Raw genomic sequence first — 24,855 nt, 5'->3', positions numbered from 1 at the left:
ACAGCATTTATAAGATTTTTGACGTTTATGAACTTTGGCGTGATCCATAAAGTATGTCACGCTAAAATTGGCCAAAATTAACCCCCCCTCCCCCCTATGTCACACTTTGTCACGCTGGCTCCAACCCCCCTTTGAAAAGAACGTCACATTCTGTTGACCCCCCCCCCCCTCGATATTGATTTTTTGAATAATTATAACATGATTTATAAATAGAATTATTTATAAATTCGGAGTAAAATCGAGAAAGTTTTTAATTTTTACAGGTTGTGTTTAGATTTTTATTTTTATTTTGTAGAATGTTGTAGTGATAGAAATAGCCACAAACATTTTTTTGAAAATCTGATGATATAAGCATATTAAATGTCGCATTGAAAACTCTGTTTCTTAAAGCCTTGTGTCGTGTTTGATTTATGAGGAAATTTTATAAAAAAAAAATATTTTCAGATATATTCTTTGACTGAATTTTCAGTATTCAGGAAATAGCTTAGCGTGACGTCACGGTCTCACGGACCCCCCCTCTCCCCCTTGTCACACTTTGTCACGCTTGCGACAACCCCCCCTCCCTCCCTAGAGCGTGACGTACTTTATGGATGACGCCTTTCAAACTTTGTGTCCCGATTTGTCCCACTTCCCGTTGACCTAGAAGTGCTCATATTTTGGCCAGATGCTAGTTTTATATGTACAAACAACCCCTGAGAATTTCAGGCAGATTGGTGAGGTCTAAACGACGTCCCATACAAAGAGGTTTGCCCATTGCCCTGTTCGTGGACTCGCTTTTAAAATATTTGTTTTGCTTAATATCTTTAACATGATAAAATAATAATTTTCACATATTCAAAATTATCTAGAAAGACTGAACAACAGATTCCCTACCCTCCCCTATCCAATTCCAAACGCCAGTCCCTTTAATGTCACCTTTATATTCTTTCACTTTGTGCTAAGGCGTGGACGCGTTCTTCTTTTTTCTTCTGTGGATTTAATGAATTCTATCTGCAGGAGATCAAAGCGCGGTGTGCGGTAGCGGAAACGCCAAGAAGATTAGACCAAGGGGGTGGGGGGGAGCTGAACGAAAACGCTTTTTTATTTGCTTTCTCACTTTACTTTGACCACCTGCTGCTGCTGCGGTTTCGGAGATGGTGTCGGACTGAACCGGACTTTATAGACTAGCCGAGGGGAGATTACAGTTCCATAGACTCACCTTCTCTTTTCTCTTCTTCTTTTTCTCATTTCATGGTTTCCTGCCGGCCGCAACAGGAAGTGGACTCGTTCGAGCTGGCTGCGTACCTTCGCGATGGCTATCGGTTAGCGCAACCCGTGAACTGCCCGGATGAGTTGTAAGTATTATTGCTTCTGCTTTAAATTTGCTTCCCTTCTCTGCAGATTGTTAAAGGTTGGAGGTAGCTCGTCGGTATTTGTGAAAGAAGGTGGAAATACGGTTTATAAACGGTACTTGGCAAATCTGAGGATTATCCTTTGAGCGGAAAAGGTATTTTCCGTGGGATTTTGAGGGTCACAGGTGTGCAAAGAACGAAACTATTTGTGGGTGTTTTAAAATTAATTCACGTTCCATCTAGCACGTTCAAAATCAAAGCTTCATAAAAACAATTATTAATTTTCTCAAACTCCCATCACAGAATTTGTGACGAGACAAAACTCATTAAAACTACTGCAATAAACTGCTAGATTGCTGCTCATTACACGCCATGTTATTCAATCAACTTGGCTAATAAATTTGAAAGGGGGCAAAACTTCGCCAAACAAAACACTTCACTTGCTCCGAGATGCTCCCAGATTTATGCTCGGTAATCAAACAAACGCGATCATTTCGAAGCACAACTCACAGCGGAAATTTCCCACCCCAAAGAAGCGTTTCGTGATTTTTGCAAAGTGGGGGAGGGGTCTTTAGTCGGTCAAAGAGCATGACAACTTTAATCAAAGCAAATGGAATCATAACTTTATTTCCCATCGTAAAACACTTTCATCTTGCCTTTTTTTATACAGAGAAACCTCTTTTTACGCGGTTGCGTTACGCTTTTTGTTTCGTCGATTGCTCTTAAACCACACAATATTTTTGCAAGCTTCGAAAAGCATTTTGTAGAGCTGAACAAAACCTACAAATTGCTTTTAAAAGATTGCAAAAATGTTGCGTCGTTCCAGAGAAATCGACGAAATAAAAAGCGTAACGCCACCGCGTAAAAAGAGGTTTCACTGTAACAACTCGGCAATAATAACTTCAAAGAGCAGAAAGTCCTCACGAAGGCCTCGACTCAAATGTTGGGCAAACAGGAAAAGAGCGCCGTGCATAATAATATAAAAGTCTGTACACCACTCCCCTGAGAAAAAGGAAGAAAGAAAAAACTGCCAGCAAAAATCATTGTTCTCTTTAGTGCCATAACTTTGGCGGTAATTTGCTGCCATACTTCATGACTTTCCTCCCCCGCCTGTAAAACCCATATCATTGAAACCGCATTTCTCCAGCGTCCCATTCCAGCCCATATTGGCCCCATCGGAGCAGGTTACGGGAGGAGGAGGGATTTGGTCCAGGTTCTGCCACTTTGCCACTCTGCTACTGATTACAATGAGAGCTGGCATAAAAAATGAACGAGAGAACAAAAGGGCGAAGAAGAAAAAAACCAGCAACAAAATATTTACTCCAAATAAAAACCGGGAAATCTGCGAATCACTTCCTCAACCTTAACTGCTTCGGTGTTTTTAGGGGTTACAAGCACGTGAGATTTTTAAAACTTTTACACATTTCCTAGACCGCTTTTAAAACACAAAGATAACCCATCCCCAGATCCCCAGAAAAGACCATTTTCCAGAATGCCAATCCCCAGAAATCCTTTCGCCAGTATAGCCTAATCTTCTAGATTGTCAATTTTCTACAAATTTTTGTTGCTGTTGCTTAAAAAAATTAGGAGAATTATTAATGAAACTAAGAGATCAAGAGTTTTTTTAAAGGTCCTATAAACATATAGAAAGCAATAGCTTATAGGACCTTTAAAAAAACACAAGAGATTTTCTTTTCTTTCAGTTTGATTTAAATCTTCAAATCCTAACATTAAATTCAAATATACAAAACATCAAATCTTATAAAAAAGAAAAAGAAATATATATGAATTTTATGTTTCTCGTTAAAATATTAATCTTCAAATATTATTAAAATGAGGTTAATCACTGCAAAGTTCCAAGTACGCGTAAAAAATTACTTACAAAAACAAAAACAAAAACAAAAACAAAAACAAAAACAAAAACAAAAACAAAAACAAAAACAAAAACAAAAACAAAAACAAAAACAAAAACAAAAACAAAAACAAAAACAAAAACAAAAACAAAAACAAAAACAAAAACAAAAACAAAAACAAAAACAAAAACAAAAACAAAAACAAAAACAAAAACAAAAACAAAAACAAAAACAAAAACAAAAACAAAAACAAAAACAAAAACAAAAACAAAAACAAAAACAAAAACAAAAACAAAAACAAAAACAAAAACAAAAACAAAAACAAAACAAAAACAAAAACAAAAACAAAAACAAAAACAAAAACAAAAACAAAAACAAAAACAAAAACAAAAACAAAAACAAAAACAAAAACAAAAACAAAAACAAAAACAAAAACAAAAACAAAAACAAAAACAAAAACAAAAACAAAAACAAAAACAAAAACAAAAAAAAACAAAAACAAAAACAAAAACAAAAACAAAAACAAAAACAAAAACAAAAACAAAAACAAAAACAAAAACAAAAACAAAAACAAAAACAAAAACAAAAACAAAAACAAAAACAAAAACAAAAACAAAAACAAAAACAAAAACAAAAACAAAAACAAAAACAAAAACAAAAACAAAAACAAAAACAAAAACAAAAACAAAAACAAAAACAAAAACAAAAACAAAAACAAAAACAAAAACAAAAACAAAAACAAAAACAAAAACAAAAACAAAAACAAAAACAAAAACAAAAACAAAAACAAAAAAACAAAAACAAAAACAAAAACAAAAACAAAAACAAAAACAAAAACAAAAACAAAAACAAAAACAAAAACAAAAACAAAAACAAAAACAAAAACAAAAACAAAAACAAAAACAAAAACAAAAACAAAAACAAAAACAAAAACAAAAACAAAAACAAAAACAAAAACAAAAACAAAAACAAAAACAAAAACAAAAACAAAAACAAAAACAAAAACAAAAACAAAAACAAAAACAAAAACAAAAAAAAACAAAAACAAAAACAAAAACAAAAACAAAAACAAAAACAAAAACAAAAACAAAAACAAAAACAAAAACAAAAACAAAAACAAAAACAAAAAAACAAAAACAAAAACAAAAACAAAAACAAAAACAAAAACAAAAACAAAAACAAAAACAAAAACAAAAACAAAAACAAAAACAAAAACAAAAACAAAAACAAAAACAAAAACAAAAACAAAAACAAAAACAAAAACAAAAACAAAAACAAAAACAAAAACAAAAACAAAAACAAAAACAAAAACAAAAACAAAAACAAAAACAAAAACAAAAACAAAAACAAAAACAAAAACAAAAACAAAAACAAGCTGAACATAACCCCTTAAACCAGCGATTCTCAACGGGGGTACCGGGCCTACTTGATTTACATGGTAGGGGGTACCAGCCTAGAAGAAGGTTGAGAATCGCTGCCTTAAACCACCATCCGGAATCTGAATCGTCCTCGGTGCAGTTAAAAAGTCCCTTATCAAACGCAGCAAAGAGTAAACGAAGCAGGCACCTCCTCGCTGCTCTTTGGTGGGTTTAAAATTTCGTTTTATGTTCGAATAAATGGTAAATTGAGCTTTCGAAAGCTTTGCTCTGTTGTTGGCACACCCTTTTGTTCTCTGCTGGCGTTGCTTTCGCTTCCATCCCAACCCATTCCGACATATTTGCATATTGTCGTGCGACCATTTTCAAGTCTTTTTTTTTGTTGAGAAGAGAAAAGACACAGGAAAGGAAGGATGAATTGCACTTGCAATAAAAGAAAGAGGTTAAGTCCTTTTGTTTTTTTTTGCCATTTTGCCGTTATCCTTGTTGCAAGATATTGTCAAAATTGATGTCTAGTTTGAATTCTTAAGTCTAATGAACAAACTGAAATTTTCTACAATCAAGGACTTTTATTATCCCGAGAAACTTTTTAACGGTAACATCTCCTTAAGTAATTATCTCCAAAAATATTTTGTCCAAAATTTCACCAGAGGTAACAATTCTCTCACGAAAGTCGTCCGCCCGGGAAACACCGGAAAAATAAATATGTTGCTGTTTATTCATTCATTACGAGGCCATCACTTTCCGCTTAAAACGACACCCCACTTGGAAGCTTGTTCTGTCCCCTTCATGGTGCGATGAAAATTTCCTCCCAACTAAGCCTGCTCTTTGATGGTCACCGTGTCGAGAGGAAAAGGAGTAACTTAACGAGCCCCAAAAGAGAGTGGGCTCGTTTTGCATAAAACCCATAAACAACTCGCGGGAAAGTGAGATGAAGAGCCCTTAATGTGCTCAGGGGGAAGGGAAATTCGGGGAGGAACCCCGGAAAAGTCAGGAAACAACATTTTTCGGTGTGTCTCGTCGGAGTGACATTCCTCTCCGCCGACGTGATGTGGCGCAACGGGAAAAGTTTTCTGCACGTTGCAAAAGAGTCTCTCCACAATAAATGACACTCGAAAGAGCGGCAGAAACAGCACGGATATTTTGCATATTTATACGTTCAGTGTATTATGTCAACTTAAACTTTTATACTAACTATGGGGTAACTTATTTAGCTTGACGAAATGTCAGGAAATATTTTCTGTAGTTTTATGTTGACAATTATTTATTTTTTTTTACAAAGGAATTCTAAACAATGAAATGCAATTAGATACTTTTTTAAAATATGCAATATGTAAATTTTCAAGATTTATTTTCCTCAAAAAAAATGTATTTAAACCACGATATCTTTGGGCCGAAACTCATTCAATTCATGCAAATTTAACCAATAATTTTTTAAAGCTCCTAAAATCCCTACAAATAATCAAGTATGTGTCCACAACACACCAGTTTCAACAGCTCACTCATTCATGGAGCTCAAAATTTAAACAAAAAAAAAACACACATCCATCAGTGGCCACCCCCAAATGAAGTTGTCAGCCACAGCAAATAAATTCATCGGAATGTAAATCCTCTTAGCCCCGATAACACCTTCCTGGGTGGCAGCGCGACGTAATCTCTGGCTCGGCAACACTGCCATAAACCTAGAAAAAAGAGCTAGAGAGAGTAACCAACTATGCTTCCCTCAGAGCAATGCTCGCCCATTCAAACTTTTTCACACTCTGTGAATGAAGAGCTTGGCAGTTCTCTGGGAAGTCATCGAATTTAAGTAAAGCAAATATTTGCTTTATTTTTGATAACTTAACAAACAGCAACCAAGGAAGTTGTTATCTTCTTATTCCAAAATGGTGAAACTAACGGACCCAATCCTGCCACAATTTGATTGTAAAAATAGTTCAACTTTGTTCTAAATTGTCTTGAAGACAATATTTTAGGGGATGAATAAAAAAATATCAAAATTTCCCATAGTTTTGAAGATACTAAAATGTCTGTAACAAAAATCTTGGTGCAAAAGCTCTGGTTGATGTGATCCGTTAAGATGAAAGACAATTGAAACATTTGTAAACCCACAGATTATTCTGAATACGTTTAAATTTTTTTGAAACCAGATAGTTTAATTCGAGTTTGTTGATTGATCAGACCTTCAAAAAGTATGTATATCCCTTGTAGAAATGATGTGAAATCATTTTTACTTAGATTGAACTAATATTAATTTTTGATTTAATATTTTAATCAGCATAAAAATTGATTATATTAGTTGTATCCAACCACAGTTACCAAATTTCAACATTTTAAACAAGTTTATAGAGACGAAATTGCTTAAAAATTCTTGTTCATTTAATTTTTTGTCTATATAATTTACATAAAAAATAAATAAGTTTTAATTAAAGCTTTACTCAGCTAATTTTACTACAATAATTCATCTTAATTTTCATTTTGATTAGATACCGTAAACCGGGGTGACTTTGATAGGATTTCAATTTGTTTTTGGAATATTTTCCAACCGGTAAGGTTTTTCTCAAGATTATTATTTTTAAAACATGTACTGGGGTAGGCCACACAAAGTCCATGCACTTTTTTGGAAAAAAAGTTTTTTCAATAGTGTTTAGAAAAATAGTTACGTTAAAAAATCTTAATTTAAATTCCGGGGAGACTTTGATGTCAACGTTTTTCTTGTTAAAATCATACTTTATTTGTACGTTAAATGTACTATCACTAAAGTAGCCGATATAATTTTTAAGAAATAAACCAATGTTTATATTTAGTTAACTAAGTTTATAAGCTTTAATAAAAACATATAAATTTTAGGTAAAATTGTTAAAATGTCGGAATTTCGCCTGAAATTTGTTAAAACTAGTTTTGTTTATAAAATTATCGATTTATATTGCATTGATTACTGAATTCGAATTACGAATCACAAGTTTTCACATTTTACATGAAAGTTGTTCAACTGAAATTGCTTATAAATTTGGAGATTTTCTTTTAATTGTGTTTCAAAAACACATATTATGTATTGTTTGCAAACTGATTTAACCTTCTCCTAGTGGAAAATTGTCCAAAGAATCCGAAAATGCATTCCGTTTTTCGATTCAAAATCATGTTCATTGAGAAAGTCATTACACTTTAAGAAGTTTAGAATAATGACTTTCATCAACATTTTCTTAACTAAAGTTAACTAACTTTTTAAACTTTTCAAAATTTTATGAAAAGTTCTGCTTGAGGTACTTTGAACACTTCTCTACCTCGGTGAGTATGATTCTAAACAATTCCGTACGTATTTTAATTGTACTCTTCATTTTGCGGAAAAATCGCAAAACTATCAAAGTCACCCCTTTTTACGGTACTTAAAATAATTATTAAACTAATCTTCATCTACCTTGCTCAACTTTTTTTGGTCAAATTTTATACAATTTTTTGTTTGTAATTTTCGAATGGATTTAAATTTCAACCTCAGTTCAATAAATAAAGAGATATCCTTAAATATTTGATTTGAGTTTTTCTAAGTTGAGTCCATTTATCAATTAAATAAAAAAATAAATTTTTGATTTCGATTAATTCCTTATCTTCGCAAAAATATTCCCTAATAATTCACGGTGTACAGGTTACTACATATACTATGGGGGTGACATTGGGTCTGGGGTGTGAGATTAGGTCAAAATGTTTTTTTTACGGATTTTACCATTTCTCAGGTTCTTCTCAATGAAACTGAATTGTGTAAAAAGGGTTATGTAGGGGACATCTTAAGATGACTTCGCTGAAAAAATCTCGTTCCTAGAACAAATCCTGTTATTTTGGCAGCTGTCTAAAGTTGAGGTACGTTTTTGGCCTAAAATTACCTCTCGAAAAATCATTTTTCTAAAAAAAATTTTGAATTGCTCGAAAACTACCCAAATGTTTGAAAATCTTCACTTCAAATGATTCCCACGAACAAGAAACACTGTTGGATGACTTGTTTTTACCATATCGTTGCATTTGAGCATCATTTTTGTTTCATTTTACCGAATGTCACCATCTCTAAGGGGCGAGATTGGGTCAATTTTCAAACTATTCGCATTCGCATTCGCATTCGCATGGAGGAGATTGGGTCAATTTTCAAACTATTGGCATTTAAGGTAGTGTTCATCAAAATCCATCATTTTCTGGGAAAATGTTAGTAAACTTTCTAAGAACAAATCTACCTTGAAAGATTTTCGATGTTATTTAAATTGTTTTTGTTATTAAGAAATTAGGGACCATCCATAAACCACGTGGACACTTTTTTGTACCCCCCCCCCCCCTTCGTGGACAATTGTTCATACAAAAAAAAATCTTTTTTGTATGGAGCGTGGACAATCGCCATACCCCCCCCTAAAGTGTCCACGTGGTTTATGGATGGTCCCTTACGAGAGGTGTATCGTTTTTTGACCCATAGTCACCCCCACTGGTGGTATTCAAAAGATTAAAAATGCATTTTCCTGCTTTGATTATAATGTTTTGCATGATTGAATTTATAAAAAAATGAATTATTGTATAATTTCGATTTTCAAAAAAAAATAAAAAATATCCATAATATTGAAATCTAATTTTAGGCTTAGTAATTTTTCTTGTGAATAACTGATTTCAAAACTCAAAAAACTGTTCAAATAACCTTGAAAATGTTATGTTTACATTTGTATTTTATATTTTTCAATCATTTTTAACTTTTTCATAAATTAAGCCAATATATAAAATATTGTTCTTTTTTAGTTCTTTTAAGTCACGTAATATTGTTATTGGCATGACATTATCTAACGAATAGAATCAAAGCAAATATTTAGAGTAGTATATGTAAAACTGACTTATGATTGGTATTTCAAAAATATTTTGAACTTGTGTAATGATAGTAAAATAGTAACCTTAATAAATATATATTTTAAAATAAATGGATGGACAATTTGTATTGTTTTATTGTTTACTCATTCGATTTATAGAGCGTAACAATTTTCTCGAATTCACTTCTATTTTATCTAGTTTACATTCCAAAACATATTATCTGTTAACAAGTCTTTAAATGTAAAAAAACTACTTATTGTAAATTTACTCTTGCCATCACAAATCGTAAAAAATCACGGGAATCAGAATTCTTAATCTAATAAGGATAAATCTTAAATATTTTGTTTAGTTAAAAAATAATATTATGGAGCAAAAATTATTAAATCTTTTATTAACCAAGTCTAAATCATCTGATTTCTATTGAATTTTTTCCAATGGTATTCAAATGAAAATATTATTTGATTCTGAATGTTTTCAATTAAAAAACGTTATAATCCACCCTTAGGTGGTTGGTGCCTTCCTCACATTTAGAGGGTAATGCTATCCAAAATAGATACAAAAGGGCGGACCTTTCAGTGTTCTATCAACTTGAACTTAATACCATCAGATTATTGGGTAGTCAGATCTTCATAATTCAGGGCACTTAGGGGAAATTCTTGTATGTTTGGCAGGTAAAGCACTCGCTCCTAACTCCATCCAATTTGCTGATTTTCACTATTTAAACAACTAATTTTGCAAAACTTTTGATAGAAACTTGCTTGCTTACTTCTTATTGAGCTATTTATCACTCGATTTCAGTTGAAAACGCTTTTATTTAGCATTATTTGAATATCAAAGTTCTGACCTGTCAACATGAGAGGCATGCTGGAATTAGGTGCAGTTCCCCTATGTGCTATAACTTTTGATAGGGTTGTTAAATTTTCAATCCTTTGAACTCGTTGAAAAGGTCTTTAAATTACCTATCCAACGACAGATCGCATAGTTTACATACATTTAAGTGAGATCCGGCCTCAAAAAAGTACATAAATATCACTTAAGTGGTCATAACTTGAGACAGGGTTGCCAGATCTTCAATGTTTTGCACTCGTTGGAAAGGTATTTGATTACCTATCCAACGACAAGTCGCATGATAGATCCGGACAACGTTTTCATCGAAGTATATGAGATCCGGCCTCAAAAAAGTGTATAAATAATACTTAAGTGCTTATAACTTTTGATAGGGTTGTCATATCTTCAATCTATTGAACTTGTTGAAAAAGGTCTTTCGAATACCTTTCTAAAAATGTATAACATGCCGGGTTTTCTTACAAAAACTACCCTTTTTACAATCTTCCGGACTTTTGTTAAAATCGTTTTTTTAGCATAACTTTTGAAGTACTTAACTAAACTGCATAATTTTTAATAGCGACTTATGGGACCCCAACACGGATCGAATGAGGCCAAAACGGACAAAATCGGTTAAGCCAATGTTGAGATAATCCAGTGCAAATTTTTTTGATCAACATCCCACCACACACACAGACATTTGCTCAGAATTTAATTCTGAGCCGATATGTATATATGAAGGTGGGTCTTGGAAGTCAAATTAAGAATTTCGCTTTTCGAGTGATTTTATAGCCATTCCTCAGTAAGGTGAGGAAGGCAAAACGATCACTGATTTTTCAATATTTTGTAGTCGACTGCTACTGAAATTACTTTTAAAAGATTTTTAACAAAGCAAAGTTTTAGAGACATGTCACAACATACTTGTTAAGTGAATTTAAAAAGTGCCATCAAATCGGGCGTCCCATTTTACAAATTTACCCATAACCATTTCAGGCTGCAAATTATTGAAAATCGTGTATTTTTTCGAAAATTCAACAATTAAAAAGGTCGTGGCGTCCCTCTTATCAAGAGATATCGAAAAATGAAGCTTGACTTCGTGATAAGGGACCAAAATTACCCCTTAGGCCCAAAGTTTCACGCAAATCGAAGTGAGGTTAGCGCAACTTTTTCCGATATGTGTGAGTTGTCAGAGAATGGCCCAAATTTTTAATAAGATTTAATTGATGAGTTTTGCTCGATTATTGTTACTTAAAATTAACAATTTTACTAAAAAAATATCCCTTGTGTTCCAGATTATTTGCATTGTCCTTTACTATTACTAGTTGCGTTGCAAAACAAATGTGTTATTGCCATGTGATTTTTTTTTTCCAGAGAAATTTCTCTCTGCGTAAATAAAGAGCTAAAACGAAAATTATAGAAGCAAAAAGTAAGCTAATTCCGGTTTTTCATGCTCACTCCTTCACTCGCAACACTATTTCTCCCCACTACTAACTAGTTTTATTCATACCCTATTGTTTCACTCTCTACTCTCACTCTCACTCACTCTCTACACTCACCCGATCCCGATGATGCTATGAGACGCGGGTTCGATTCCCGCCTTATCCACTGAGCTTCTATCGGATGGTGAAGTAAAACGTCGGTCCCGGTTTCTCCTGTCTCGTCAGAGGCGCTGGAGCAGAAATCCCACGTTAGAGGAAGGCCATGCCCCGGGGGGCGTAGTGCCAATAGTTTCGTTTTTTGTTTCACTCTCTCTCTCTTTCTCCCTTTGTTTCTCTCTCCAGCTACACCGTAATGTCCTGCTGCTGGCTGGCGGACTACAAGCAGCGTCCGTCGTTTCCGCAGCTAATTGCCTATTTGCACGACTTTCACGAGGACCTGGGCAAGTACGTCTAGCGTGTCAAACGGTGATTTGAGTCCGGGACCTCTGGAGGTGGAGTTGGAGTTGGAGAACGACCACAACCGCAACTAGTTTTGGCTGGACACAATGCTGGATGATGACGGACGGATGGACGATGGTTACCTTTTTTACATACACAAAGAAAGAAAACAAAAAAGTTCGAAAAGTACACGCTAATTTGGGTGCAGCTCCGGGGAAATGACAGTTACCAACACGTTGACACAAACGGAATGTAGAGTAGAAAAGCCACTGCTGGAGATGGAGAAGAGTTAGTAATGTGAGTTAAGTGCATTTAAATACTTTTGAAAGTCAGGAGTTTTGCACTGCCAGTGAGAGAAAAATGAATATCGCGACAGATTAAAAATAAAGGTGCAATAATGGATGGAATGAAGTGCAAATGTGAATAAAAAATGAAGGTTGAGCTGTCTTAATTTATTTCTATTTTTATTTATTTTAGTTTACGGTTATTTACAGTTATTTATTATTTTTAACAAAAAAAAATGAATAAAGTTGGCTAGAAATAATCACTGCAATTTGACTATGATTTTTCATTAAAAAATATGCAGTTCTTAACGCATTAGCAAATCTATATGTCATTTATAATTCTAATTTGAATGAAATTCAGGAAATACAACATAATTTGTATATTTCGTTCGTCCAAACATGCTTTGCTCTTTTGAGCTTTTTCTACAAAAGTGCGTGCAAATGTATGACAACATTTGTCTTGAGAACGGAATTTCAAATTGGTTTTGTAAATTCGGCAAATTTGTTATAATGAATTCAAGGTCCCTTCTTTGCCCTGACACAAATTGTGAACTAACAGAATATCGTTACCAAATAAATTACAATTATAATCACTTTTTAAAAAAGTTGCCTATATGAAAATACTTTCTTTTGTCTATTCACCTTCAATTTCTCGAAAAGTTCGTTTGGTAAAATCTGCCTCTCCGTTTTTTAATTTATTTTTTTCAATAGCTTACTTCCAGAAGGATTGCTTTTGGTCAAAATCGAGTTTTTGCGAAGTACTGTAGTCCCGATTCACCCCAGATTACGGTAACAATTTTATGAAACATGTTGATCAAATCGTCCATTTTACATTTGATTATGATCTATCACATTTTGTTTGCTCAAAACATTTTTTAACTCTGAATTTTAAACTATGTCTTGGATGAGAAAAAGTTGCAGTAAAACATTTCTCAAATTTGAATTTCTTAAAAAAAATAAACACAATAAAACAAACATTTCTTTATCAAAAACACGGTGCAAGTAACATTTCGTTGCTGTTCAAAAAAAAACAAAGGACATTTAGAAATTTTTATGGCAAAGCATAATTTACTCAAAATCTTTGTCAGAAGTTTTTTGAAATTTGCATTAAGTTATATTACAAAAAAATCAATAATCATCGATTAATTAAATAAATTTGGAATTGGTCTTTTTGCAATTCTTTGCGTTTTTTTCCAATTATACGCAAAGTTTTCCATGATAATTTTGAAATCTAGTGTGTCTTGTATATAAAATTGCATGCTTTTAATGTTTACAAATTGCATCGTTTTGAGTACAAATAATTTAATTGAGTTTTTCGTGAAAACAAACCTTATTAATTTTTTGTTACAAAAAATTGTAAAAATTGATAAAAAAAAGCTATGAAATTATTAGATTGGTATACTGCCGTTCTACGCATAATTGTCCCATGTCAGTTTTGGACTATTTTGACTTTATGACATTTTTAAGTTTAGTTTGATGTGTACTTTAAGAAAAACACATAAAATCTGGTACTTTGTTCGGAAACTCATTAAAAACAATACCAAGTCTGTTTGTCCCATCGTTAAAATTCTACGCATAATTGTCCCACCAAGTATTTTCTTACACGGAATCATTAGTTTTACTAATCATTATGTCTTGTTTACCTGTATAGCAAGAGAATCACAAATAAGGGTGATAAACTGCTATCTGGGGCGATTAGGGACACATAGGGCGAAAAGGAACCCACGGGACAATTATGTGTAGAAACACAGAAATCAGTCGAAAAATTTCAATCGCGTTTTTCTCAGATATTCCTTTTTGAACATGGGACAATTATGCGTAGAACGGCAGTATATTCGTCGAAATAATTTTATGAAATTCGAAGTTTTCTTTCTATTTATATAGCAACTCCATTTTCTTCAAATCAAGGTTCCAGGGATGGTTTTATCAATTTAAAAAATATATTTGTTAAATAGCGGCGTGCTTAGCATTTTTTTAGTTTTTTCTTTAAAAAATAATAAATTGAAACAAATTCAAATATGCGACCAAACTGACTAAAGTTAAATTCCATTATGTGGAGATTTAAAATGAGATTTTTAATTTAATGACATTAATGTAGATTCCATTTATTTTATCTTTTGACTGAGAATTTTCTGAATAAGAAAAAAATAAAACAAATATAATGTTGGTAGGTATTGCCTGTGAATAGGAAAAATTCTTTTGATGTGATTCAAGAATAATTCGAATAATGTTATAATGAAAAATGTTTGCAACATTGGAACATATTTTTTGAATTTTATTAATTTTGTACATTTTTTTTTGCAAAAATCTAACAAAATGTTTATTTTTTAACTTGTGTTTGATTTTCTGAAACGATGAAATGGGATCATAAACACTTTTTAATCTTTTATATTGAATAGATCGAAAAGGCTGTTTGTTCAAGATTTTGACCCTTTGATCACAGAGTTATCAAAATGTTATGAAGAGTAAATAGGTGCCTCCGCTTTTTGGAATATTGATATTTAAAATAAAATAAAACCATTTCGAAACATAAATGATAATCTTAAAATGCGACAAGTATTTACGTTTCATATTTCAAATGACGTTGAACTTTTCAATATCTTTGTAATATGATCATAAATTGACTATTTTAATTTTAACACCAACATACTGACAGAGACGACATATTGTCTCTAAAATAAAAAAAAGGTTAAATTTAAGAAAAAGGTTCAATTTAAGAAAACATGTTTGAAAAATGCAAAATAAATCCGTGAAATTATCGGACTAAACTTTTTTTAAAGTAATTCTATTTGAAAGTTTATACTAACGATCTTAAAACGGCCCAAAATTGTTCCGATGGTACTTTGGCCAAATTGTTTGACAAGTATTTTTACAATATTCGTTTAATTGGATATTATTTGAAGTTTTTTTTTTAAATCCGCTAAATAAAAAAAATTAAGTTAAAAGCTGAACTTAATTTTTGTACCGATTTATTTTCCCAATTTCAAAATTCAATAACAGATTATAATATTTTCTGAATTATTTCCATTCGATTTTAAAAGTTTTTTCAATAAAAAATTTAACCTGATTAAATTTTTTGGGAAATTTTATAAGGGGGTTGTCAAACACTTCAAAATAAATGTGCAAAGCCCTACTGTTGGTCCAAGCTAATTTAGAGCAGTTCAAAACATATAAATACAAAAAAAGGCATCGCTTCAAAAAATTTCAGCTTTTTTCAACACAAATGTAAGGTTTGAGGATCGAAAAATCTAGCCTGGCATTTGAACGTCTCTGGAGAAAAAAGCCTTTGTCTGAAAATATGGAATTTCTTGGAAAATATCTCATAATGTAATCAAGAGTTATATTACAAAACAAAGCGATGAAATAAATTCTAAAGTTTCATACGACCTTTCCATATGCAAGGATATGTTATTTTGATTCTTCATTCAACTTTTTCTCAAATCCTACTAATAACTTTTTATTTTAGTCCAAGAGAGCTTAAGTCGGTTGAAATGTTTCAACTTTTAGAGAAAAATGCTTTTGATTTTTTTTTCGAAATTTAGTTATTCGAAACCACCCTAATGTAAAAAAATGTCTAATTGTTTCGTCAAAGAACCTCCTGACTTGTTTTTTGAAATATTCTGAAATGATTAGTTTAACTTTAATTTGGAATTGCTGTATTATCATTTGATTTATTTTAAAAGAGATTTTAAAGTGTTCCATCATCCCTCTAGTTTTGTTTTATTTTCAAACAAAAATAAGCATACAGTATGTTTTATTGTCATTTGCACTTCCTGTTCCATTTCATCCTAATTAGGTAAAGATTGTTAGCTATAATAGACAAGTTTGTTATGAATGGTACGTAAGTGAAGCACACAACAAAGTCAGTTTGTGGTTAACCGTGAAGTGAATGATATTTTTTTCCTCCCATCTCGTAATGTCGATAAGCCGTAAATTGTGTAAAACTTAACAATAATTGTTATATTGTAGATAAGCCATATACATTATACATAGAAAGCGAGAAAGAAGCTGAGAAATCACAAAACTAAAAAAGTGCAAGCGAATCGCGCTATACTGCCATAAGTTGAGATTGATAGTAGAGCTGAAGCGGATAAAAAAAAAACAAAGCAAAACAAGCAACAAAACCAAAAAAAACATCAATTAGAGATGCGACTACTAGTTTTAAATTAGTGCAAATGAGCGAAAGTTGAGAAGCGCAAACATAAGATAACACACACACACAAACAAAAAGAGAGAGAGACAAATAGATATATATTTTTGTTACGAGTAAAATTTTTATAAGTCGAAAACTTGAGGTAAAAAAATCGAAAAAAAGTCAGTCGAAACAAACAAGGGAAAATAAAACAAACCAAACCGGCTTGGTTGCCGTTGGTAGAGATATTGTTAAAGCGAATTATTTAGCCTTGGGCAGAAAGTTTTGTCCTGCCGCTTCGAAGGAAAAGCTTCAAACCGGAAGTTTGAACCTCCCCCACCCCTCGCCACCAGTTGAGCGTCTCGGTAGTTGCTCGTCACAAGGTGGGGGTGGAGTTGGAGTTTTTTACGCGAAAACGAAAACTTTTATGCACACAAATTAAAACCACCCACGTGAAACCCATTTTCGACTGGGCCCAGGTCCAACGCTTGAACAAACTCTCTCTGCTACTACTGCTAACTGCCACTACCGTGAAGAAGGGGTGAGGTGTCAATAGTTGCACTGTTTAGGTCAGACTTTGTTTTTTAAGTTGAAATTATGATTCAAAAAAATATAATATGAAAACCCGATTTAATCCCACCTGGGGTGAGATAGAGCCTTTCTTACTAAAGAATATAACAATAGTAGAACTTCTTCTTTAAATTCATAACAACGACTTTGTTTATTTATAACGTCAGAAAAAAAGAAAGTCTAATGATGAAAGCAAAGTATTATAAATGATATGCTTTCGAAAAGAAATAAAAAACGCTATTTTCACCAAAAGAATATTTGTAATCGTACATATTCTTAATCAAACAAGAGATTATGACAAACGCGAGCATAGCCAGCTTCCCATGCGCCAGTGACAACGCACACCGCGGTTTTGGTTTTCTAGCTTCGGTCGAGCCCTTTTGTGTGTCGTACCGAATAAATAGCTCAAATAAAAGTGAGTAAACAACTCTCCATTGTTGATACACTTGAAAAAGTTGATTTAATAGCGGAAAACGGCAAAAGTGATGATAATTGGTCGAACGGCTTAGAATGATTAAAATGGGTATATTTCCCCTACAAGTGAACCGCGTGTGCCGCACGGTGCAGAGAAGCTCGCCATTCAGCTTCTACATAAGTGAGAGTGTCAGAAAATGCTATTTTTAAAACCGCACCACAACACACTCAATCGCGACTACCTTAAGAAGAAAGCCATTGGCGTCACCAGCATTGAAAACTTTGAAAACGATATAAACGATGAAAAGCTTAGAAAGCTCCTATTGGAATCCAATGAACCCTGTTAAATAAACTTACGACAAATGAAGTCTACATTTAGGCGATTTTAGGAGCGCACGGGAAACAAATTGATTGTAGCCGGATGAATGTCCTATGTCACAAAAGTTTTTGCATAAACATTGGACAGTTATGCAAAAACGCATAGGGCAAAAGAAAACGAAAAGCTACGATATCTTACACGTTGTAGGAAACATCAGTAGACAAGCTACTACAAAACGAGTATAAGTCGAGCCACAAAATAGATGCGCCAGCATTCTTGCGCCAGTGTTTGAAGCTCAACTTGACAACTTGTCGACTTGGCGACGAAGCGTCGAAAATCGATGCAGTGTGATTTTTTGACGATTTTTCCGATTAAAATTCATGCTGAATCGACATATTTACGACGATGGAAATGACGTCCTGGCTTAAAGTAAAACCTATACGTTTCTTTAGTAAGAAAGGCAAAAAGTAAATCGCTCTAAAAATTGATCCGGATTGCCGATCGATGTCGAATTTGTTTCAGATGCTCACTCATGGTCTGTACTATGAATGTAGCAAGAAATTTTGAATAAAATCAGAAATGAAAAATGTAGGCGAAGGTCACCAGGTGGGCTTTTACCTTTTTTTAGGGATTTTTTTTCTTATGGTAGGTCAATCAAATGGCTCTAACTCCAGAACCATATTATGAATCTGGATGAAAATTTGGGAGGTTGTAGGGCTCGAAAAATGCAATTTTGAGATAAATAAAAGACATGAAAATGAAAAATTTGAGCATATTTTCATTTGAAAACTGTGTATTTTGTTGAAAAGTCTGGCCGCATCCGAAAACAGATGGATATTTCGAAATTCGGTCTCAAAATGACCCTTGTTCAGCACACCAGCTTTCAAATGCACTTTTAACAATCAGAATCGAAAATAGGGAGCCGAGGATTACGTGACACAAAATTTGGCAAAAATTTTACCACACACGGACATCACTCGAACTCCACGGAATTTATTTTCTCAAAATTCGAGGGTTGAAGATAGACGAGTTCTGTCAAGGTGAATCGATAGAGCGTCGAAAATCGATGCAGTGTGATTTTTTGACGATTTTTCCGATTAAAATTCATGCTGAATCGACATATTTACGACGATGGAAATGACGTCCTGGCTTAAAGTAAAACCTATACGTTTCTTTAGTAAGAAAGGCAAAAAGTAAATCGCTCTAAAAATTGATCCGGATTGCCGATCGATGTCGAATTTGTTTCAGATGCTCACTCATGGTCTGTACTATGAATGTAGCAAGAAATTTTGAATAAAATCAGAAATGAAAAATGTAGGCGAAGGTCACCAGGTGGGCTTTTACCTTTTTTTAGGGATTTTTTTTCTTATGGTAGGTCAATCAAATGGCTCTAACTCCAGAACCATATTATGAATCTGGATGAAAATTTGGGAGGTTGTAGGGCTCGAAAAATGCAATTTTGAGATAAATAAAAGACATGAAAATGAAAAAATTTGAGCATATTTTCATTTGAAAACTGTGTATTTTGTTGAAAAGTCTGGCCGCATCCGAAAACAGATGGATATTTCGAAATTCGGTCTCAAAATGACCCTTGTTCAGCACACCAGCTTTCAAATGCATTTTTAACAATCAGAATCGAAAATAGGGGAGCCGAGGATTACGTGACACAAAATTTGGCAAAAATTTTACCACACACGGACATCACTCGAACTCCACGGAATTTATTTTCTCAAAATTCGAGGGTTGAAGATAGACGAGTTCTGTCAAGGTGAATCGATAGAGCGTCGAAAATCGATGCAGTGTGATTTTTTGACGATTTTTCCGATTAAAATTCATGCTGAATCGACATATTTACGACGATGGAAATGACGTCCTGGCTTAAAGTAAAACCTATACCTTTCTTTAGTAAGAAAGGCAAAAAGTAAATCGCTCTAAAAATTGATCCGGATTGCCGATCGATGTCGAATTTGTTTCAGATGCTCACTCATGGTCTGTACTATGAATGTAGCAAGAAATTTTGAATAAAATCAGAAATGAAAAATGTAGGCGAAGGTCACCAGGTGGGCTTTTACCTTTTTTTAGGGATTTTTTTTCTTATGGTAGGTCAATCAAATGGCTCTAACTCCAGAACCATATTATGAATCTGGATGAAAATTTGGGAGGTTGTAGGGCTCGAAAAATGCAATTTTGAGATAAATAAAAGACATGAAAATGAAAAATTTGAGCATATTTTCATTTGAAAACTGTGTATTTTGTTGAAAAGTCTGGCCGCATCCGAAAACAGATGGATATTTCGAAATTCGGTCTCAAAATGACCCTTGTTCAGCACACCAGCTTTCAAATGCACTTTTAACAATCAGAATCGAAAATAGGGAGCCGAGGATTACGTGACACAAAATTTGGCAAAAATTTTACCACACACGGACATCACTCGAACTCCACGGAATTTATTTTCTCAAAATTCGAGGGTTGAAGATAGACGAGTTCTGTCAAGGTGAATCGATAGAGCGTCGAAAATCGATGCAGTGTGATTTTTTGACGATTTTTCCGATTAAAATTCATGCTGAATCGACATATTTACGACGATGGAAATGACGTCCTGGCTTAAAGTAAAACCTATACGTTTCTTTAGTAAGAAAGGCAAAAAGTAAATCGCTCTAAAAATTGATCCGGATTGCCGATCGATGTCGAATTTGTTTCAGATGCTCACTCATGGTCTGTACTATGAATGTAGCAAGAAATTTTGAATAAAATCAGAAATGAAAAATGTAGGCGAAGGTCACCAGGTGGGCTTTTACCTTTTTTTAGGGATTTTTTTTCTTATGGTAGGTCAATCAAATGGCTCTAACTCCAGAACCATATTATGAATCTGGATGAAAATTTGGGAGGTTGTAGGGCTCGAAAAATGCAATTTTGAGATAAATAAAAGACATGAAAATGAAAAATTTGAGCATATTTTCATTTGAAAACTGTGTATTTTGTTGAAAAGTCTGGCCGCATCCGAAAACAGATGGATATTTCGAAATTCGGTCTCAAAATGACCCTTGTTCAGCACACCAGCTTTCAAATGCATTTTAACAATCAGAATCGAAAATAGGGAGCCGAGGATTACGTGACACAAAATTTGGCAAAAATTTTACCACACACGGACATCACTCGAACTCCACGGAATTTATTTTCTCAAAATTCGAGGGTTGAAGATAGACGAGTTCTGTCAAGGTGAATCGATAGAGCGTCGAAAATCGATGCAGTGTGATTTTTGACGATTTTTCGATTAAAATTCATGCTGAATCGACATATTTACGACGATGGAAATGACGTCCTGGCTTAAAGTAAAACCTATACCTTTCTTTAGTAAGAAAGGCAAAAAGTAAATCGCTCTAAAAATTGATCCGGATTGCCGATCGATGTCGAATTTGTTTCAGATGCTCACTCATGGTCTGTACTATGAATGTAGCAAGAAATTTTGAATAAAATCAGAAATGAAAAATGTAGGCGAAGGTCACCAGGTGGGCTTTTACCTTTTTTTAGGGATTTTTTTTCTTATGGTAGGTCAATCAAATGGCTCTAACTCCAGAACCATATTATGAATCTGGATGAAAATTTGGGAGGTTGTAGGGCTCGAAAAATGCAATTTTGAGATAAATAAAAGACATGAAAATGAAAAATTTGAGCATATTTTCATTTGAAAACTGTGTATTTTGTTGAAAAGTCTGGCCGCATCCGAAAACAGATGGATATTTCGAAATTCGGTCTCAAAATGACCCTTGTTCAGCACACCAGCTTTCAAATGCACTTTTAACAATCAGAATCGAAAATAGGGGAGCCGAGGATTACGTGACACAAAATTTGGCAAAAATTTTACCACACACGGACATCACTCGAACTCCACGGAATTTATTTTCTCAAAATTCGAGGGTTGAAGATAGACGAGTTCTGTCAAGGTGAATCGATAGAGCGTCGAAAATCGATGCAGTGTGATTTTTTGACGATTTTTCCGATTAAAATTCATGCTGAATCGACATATTTACGACGATGGAAATGACGTCCTGGCTTAAAGTAAAACCTATACCTTTCTTTAGTAAGAAAGGCAAAAAGTAAATCGCTCTAAAAATTGATCCGGATTGCCGATCGATGTCGAATTTGTTTCAGATGCTCACTCATGGTCTGTACTATGAATGTAGCAAGAAATTTTGAATAAAATCAGAAATGAAAAATGTAGGCGAAGGTCACCAGGTGGGCTTTTACCTTTTTTTAGGGATTTTTTTTCTTATGGTAGGTCAATCAAATGGCTCTAACTCCAGAACCATATTATGAATCTGGATGAAAATTTGGGAGGTTGTAGGGCTCGAAAAATGCAATTTTTGAGATAAATAAAAGACATGAAAATGAAAAAATTTGAGCATATTTTCATTTGAAAACTGTGTATTTTGTTGAAAAGTCTGGCCGCATCCGAAAACAGATGGATATTTCGAAATTCGGTCTCAAAATGACCCTTGTTCAGCACACCAGCTTTCAAATGCACTTTTAACAATCAGAATCGAAAATAGGGAGCCGAGGATTACGTGACACAAAATTTGGCAAAAATTTTACCACACACGGACATCACTCGAACTCCACGGAATTTATTTTCTCAAAATTCGAGGGTTGAAGATAGACGAGTTCTGTCAAGGTGAATCGATAGAGCGTCGAAAATCGATGCAGTGTGATTTTTTGACGATTTTTCCGATTAAAATTCATGCTGAATCGACATATTTACGACGATGGAAATGACGTCCTGGCTTAAAGTAAAACCTATACCTTTCTTTAGTAAGAAAGGCAAAAAGTAAATCGCTCTAAAAATTGATCCGGATTGCCGATCGATGTCGAATTTGTTTCAGATGCTCACTCATGGTCTGTACTATGAATGTAGCAAGAAATTTTGAATAAAATCAGAAATGAAAAATGTAGGCGAAGGTCACCAGGTGGGCTTTTACCTTTTTTTAGGGATTTTTTTTCTTATGGTAGGTCAATCAAATGGCTCTAACTCCAGAACCATATTATGAATCTGGATGAAAATTTGGGAGGTTGTAGGGCTCGAAAAATGCAATTTTTGAGATAAATAAAAGACATGAAAATGAAAAATTTGAGCATATTTTCATTTGAAAACTGTGTATTTTGTTGAAAAGTCTGGCCGCATCCGAAAACAGATGGATATTTCGAAATTCGGTCTCAAAATGACCCTTGTTCAGCACACCAGCTTTCAAATGCATTTTAACAATCAGAATCGAAAATAGGGAGCCGAGGATTACGTGACACAAAATTTGGCAAAATTTTACCACACACGGACATCACTCGAACTCCACGGAATTTATTTTCTCAAAATTCGAGGGTTGAAGATAGACGAGTTCTGTCAAGGTGAATCGATAGAGCGTCGAAAATCGATGCAGTGTGATTTTTTGACGATTTTTCCGATTAAAATTCATGCTGAATCGACATATTTACGACGATGGAAATGACGTCCTGGCTTAAAGTAAAACCTATACCTTTCTTTAGTAAGAAAGGCAAAAAGTAAATCGCTCTAAAAATTGATCCGGATTGCCGATCGATGTCGAATTTGTTTCAGATGCTCACTCATGGTCTGTACTATGAATGTAGCAAGAAATTTTGAATAAAATCAGAAATGAAAAATGTAGGCGAAGGTCACCAGGTGGGCTTTTACCTTTTTTTAGGGATTTTTTTTCTTATGGTAGGTCAATCAAATGGCTCTAACTCCAGAACCATATTATGAATCTGGATGAAAATTTGGGAGGTTGTAGGGCTCGAAAAATGCAATTTTGAGATAAATAAAAGACATGAAAATGAAAAAATTTGAGCATATTTTCATTTGAAAACTGTGTATTTTGTTGAAAAGTCTGGCCGCATCCGAAAACAGATGGATATTTCGAAATTCGGTCTCAAAATGACCCTTGTTCAGCACACCAGCTTTCAAATGCACTTTTAACAATCAGAATCGAAAATAGGGAGCCGAGGATTACGTGACACAAAATTTGGCAAAAATTTTACCACACACGGACATCACTCGAACTCCACGGAATTTATTTTCTCAAAATTCGAGGGTTGAAGATAGACGAGTTCTGTCAAGGTGAATCGATAGAGCGTCGAAAATCGATGCAGTGTGATTTTTGACGATTTTTCGATTAAAATTCATGCTGAATCGACATATTTACGACGATGGAAATGACGTCCTGGCTTAAAGTAAAACCTATACCTTTCTTTAGTAAGAAAGGCAAAAAGTAAATCGCTCTAAAAATTGATCCGGATTGCCGATCGATGTCGAATTTGTTTCAGATGCTCACTCATGGTCTGTACTATGAATGTAGCAAGAAATTTTGAATAAAATCAGAAATGAAAAATGTAGGCGAAGGTCACCAGGTGGGCTTTTACCTTTTTTTAGGGATTTTTTTTCTTATGGTAGGTCAATCAAATGGCTCTAACTCCAGAACCATATTATGAATCTGGATGAAAATTTGGGAGGTTGTAGGGCTCGAAAAATGCAATTTTTGAGATAAATAAAAGACATGAAAATGAAAAAATTTGAGCATATTTTCATTTGAAAACTGTGTATTTTGTTGAAAAGTCTGGCCGCATCCGAAAACAGATGGATATTTCGAAATTCGGTCTCAAAATGACCCTTGTTCAGCACACCAGCTTTCAAATGCACTTTTAACAATCAGAATCGAAAATAGGGGAGCCGAGGATTACGTGACACAAAATTTGGCAAAAATTTTACCACACACGGACATCACTCGAACTCCACGGAATTTATTTTCTCAAAATTCGAGGGTTGAAGATAGACGAGTTCTGTCAAGGTGAATCGATAGAGCGTCGAAAATCGATGCAGTGTGATTTTTTGACGATTTTTCCGATTAAAATTCATGCTGAATCGACATATTTACGACGATGGAAATGACGTCCTGGCTTAAAGTAAAACCTATACCTTTCTTTAGTAAGAAAGGCAAAAAGTAAATCGCTCTAAAAATTGATCCGGATTGCCGATCGATG

At 33.8% G+C, this 24,855-nt stretch overlaps 1 protein-coding gene across 1 annotated transcript in view; it reads left to right on the top strand.

Annotated features, from left to right (window-relative positions):
* The window catches only part of LOC6052525 (tyrosine-protein kinase Drl), a 134,172-nt gene extending 121,952 nt beyond the window's left edge, over positions 1–12,220 (top strand). The window contains exons 11-12 of the mRNA XM_038264752.1: positions 1,255–1,334; positions 11,997–12,220. Of these exons, the coding sequence (XP_038120680.1) occupies positions 1,255–1,334; positions 11,997–12,108 (192 nt within the window). The 3' untranslated portion in view covers positions 12,109–12,220. The remainder of the gene's footprint in view (positions 1–1,254; positions 1,335–11,996) is intronic.
* The last annotated feature ends 12,635 nt before the right edge of the window (positions 12,221–24,855 follow it).

Source organism: Culex quinquefasciatus, chromosome 3 (assembly GCF_015732765.1).
Source record: "Culex quinquefasciatus strain JHB chromosome 3, VPISU_Cqui_1.0_pri_paternal, whole genome shotgun sequence".
Lineage (NCBI taxonomy): Eukaryota > Metazoa > Arthropoda > Insecta > Diptera > Culicidae > Culex > Culex quinquefasciatus.
Note: the sequence above shows the minus strand (reverse complement) of the source record. Positions and strands in the feature narration are given on the sequence as shown.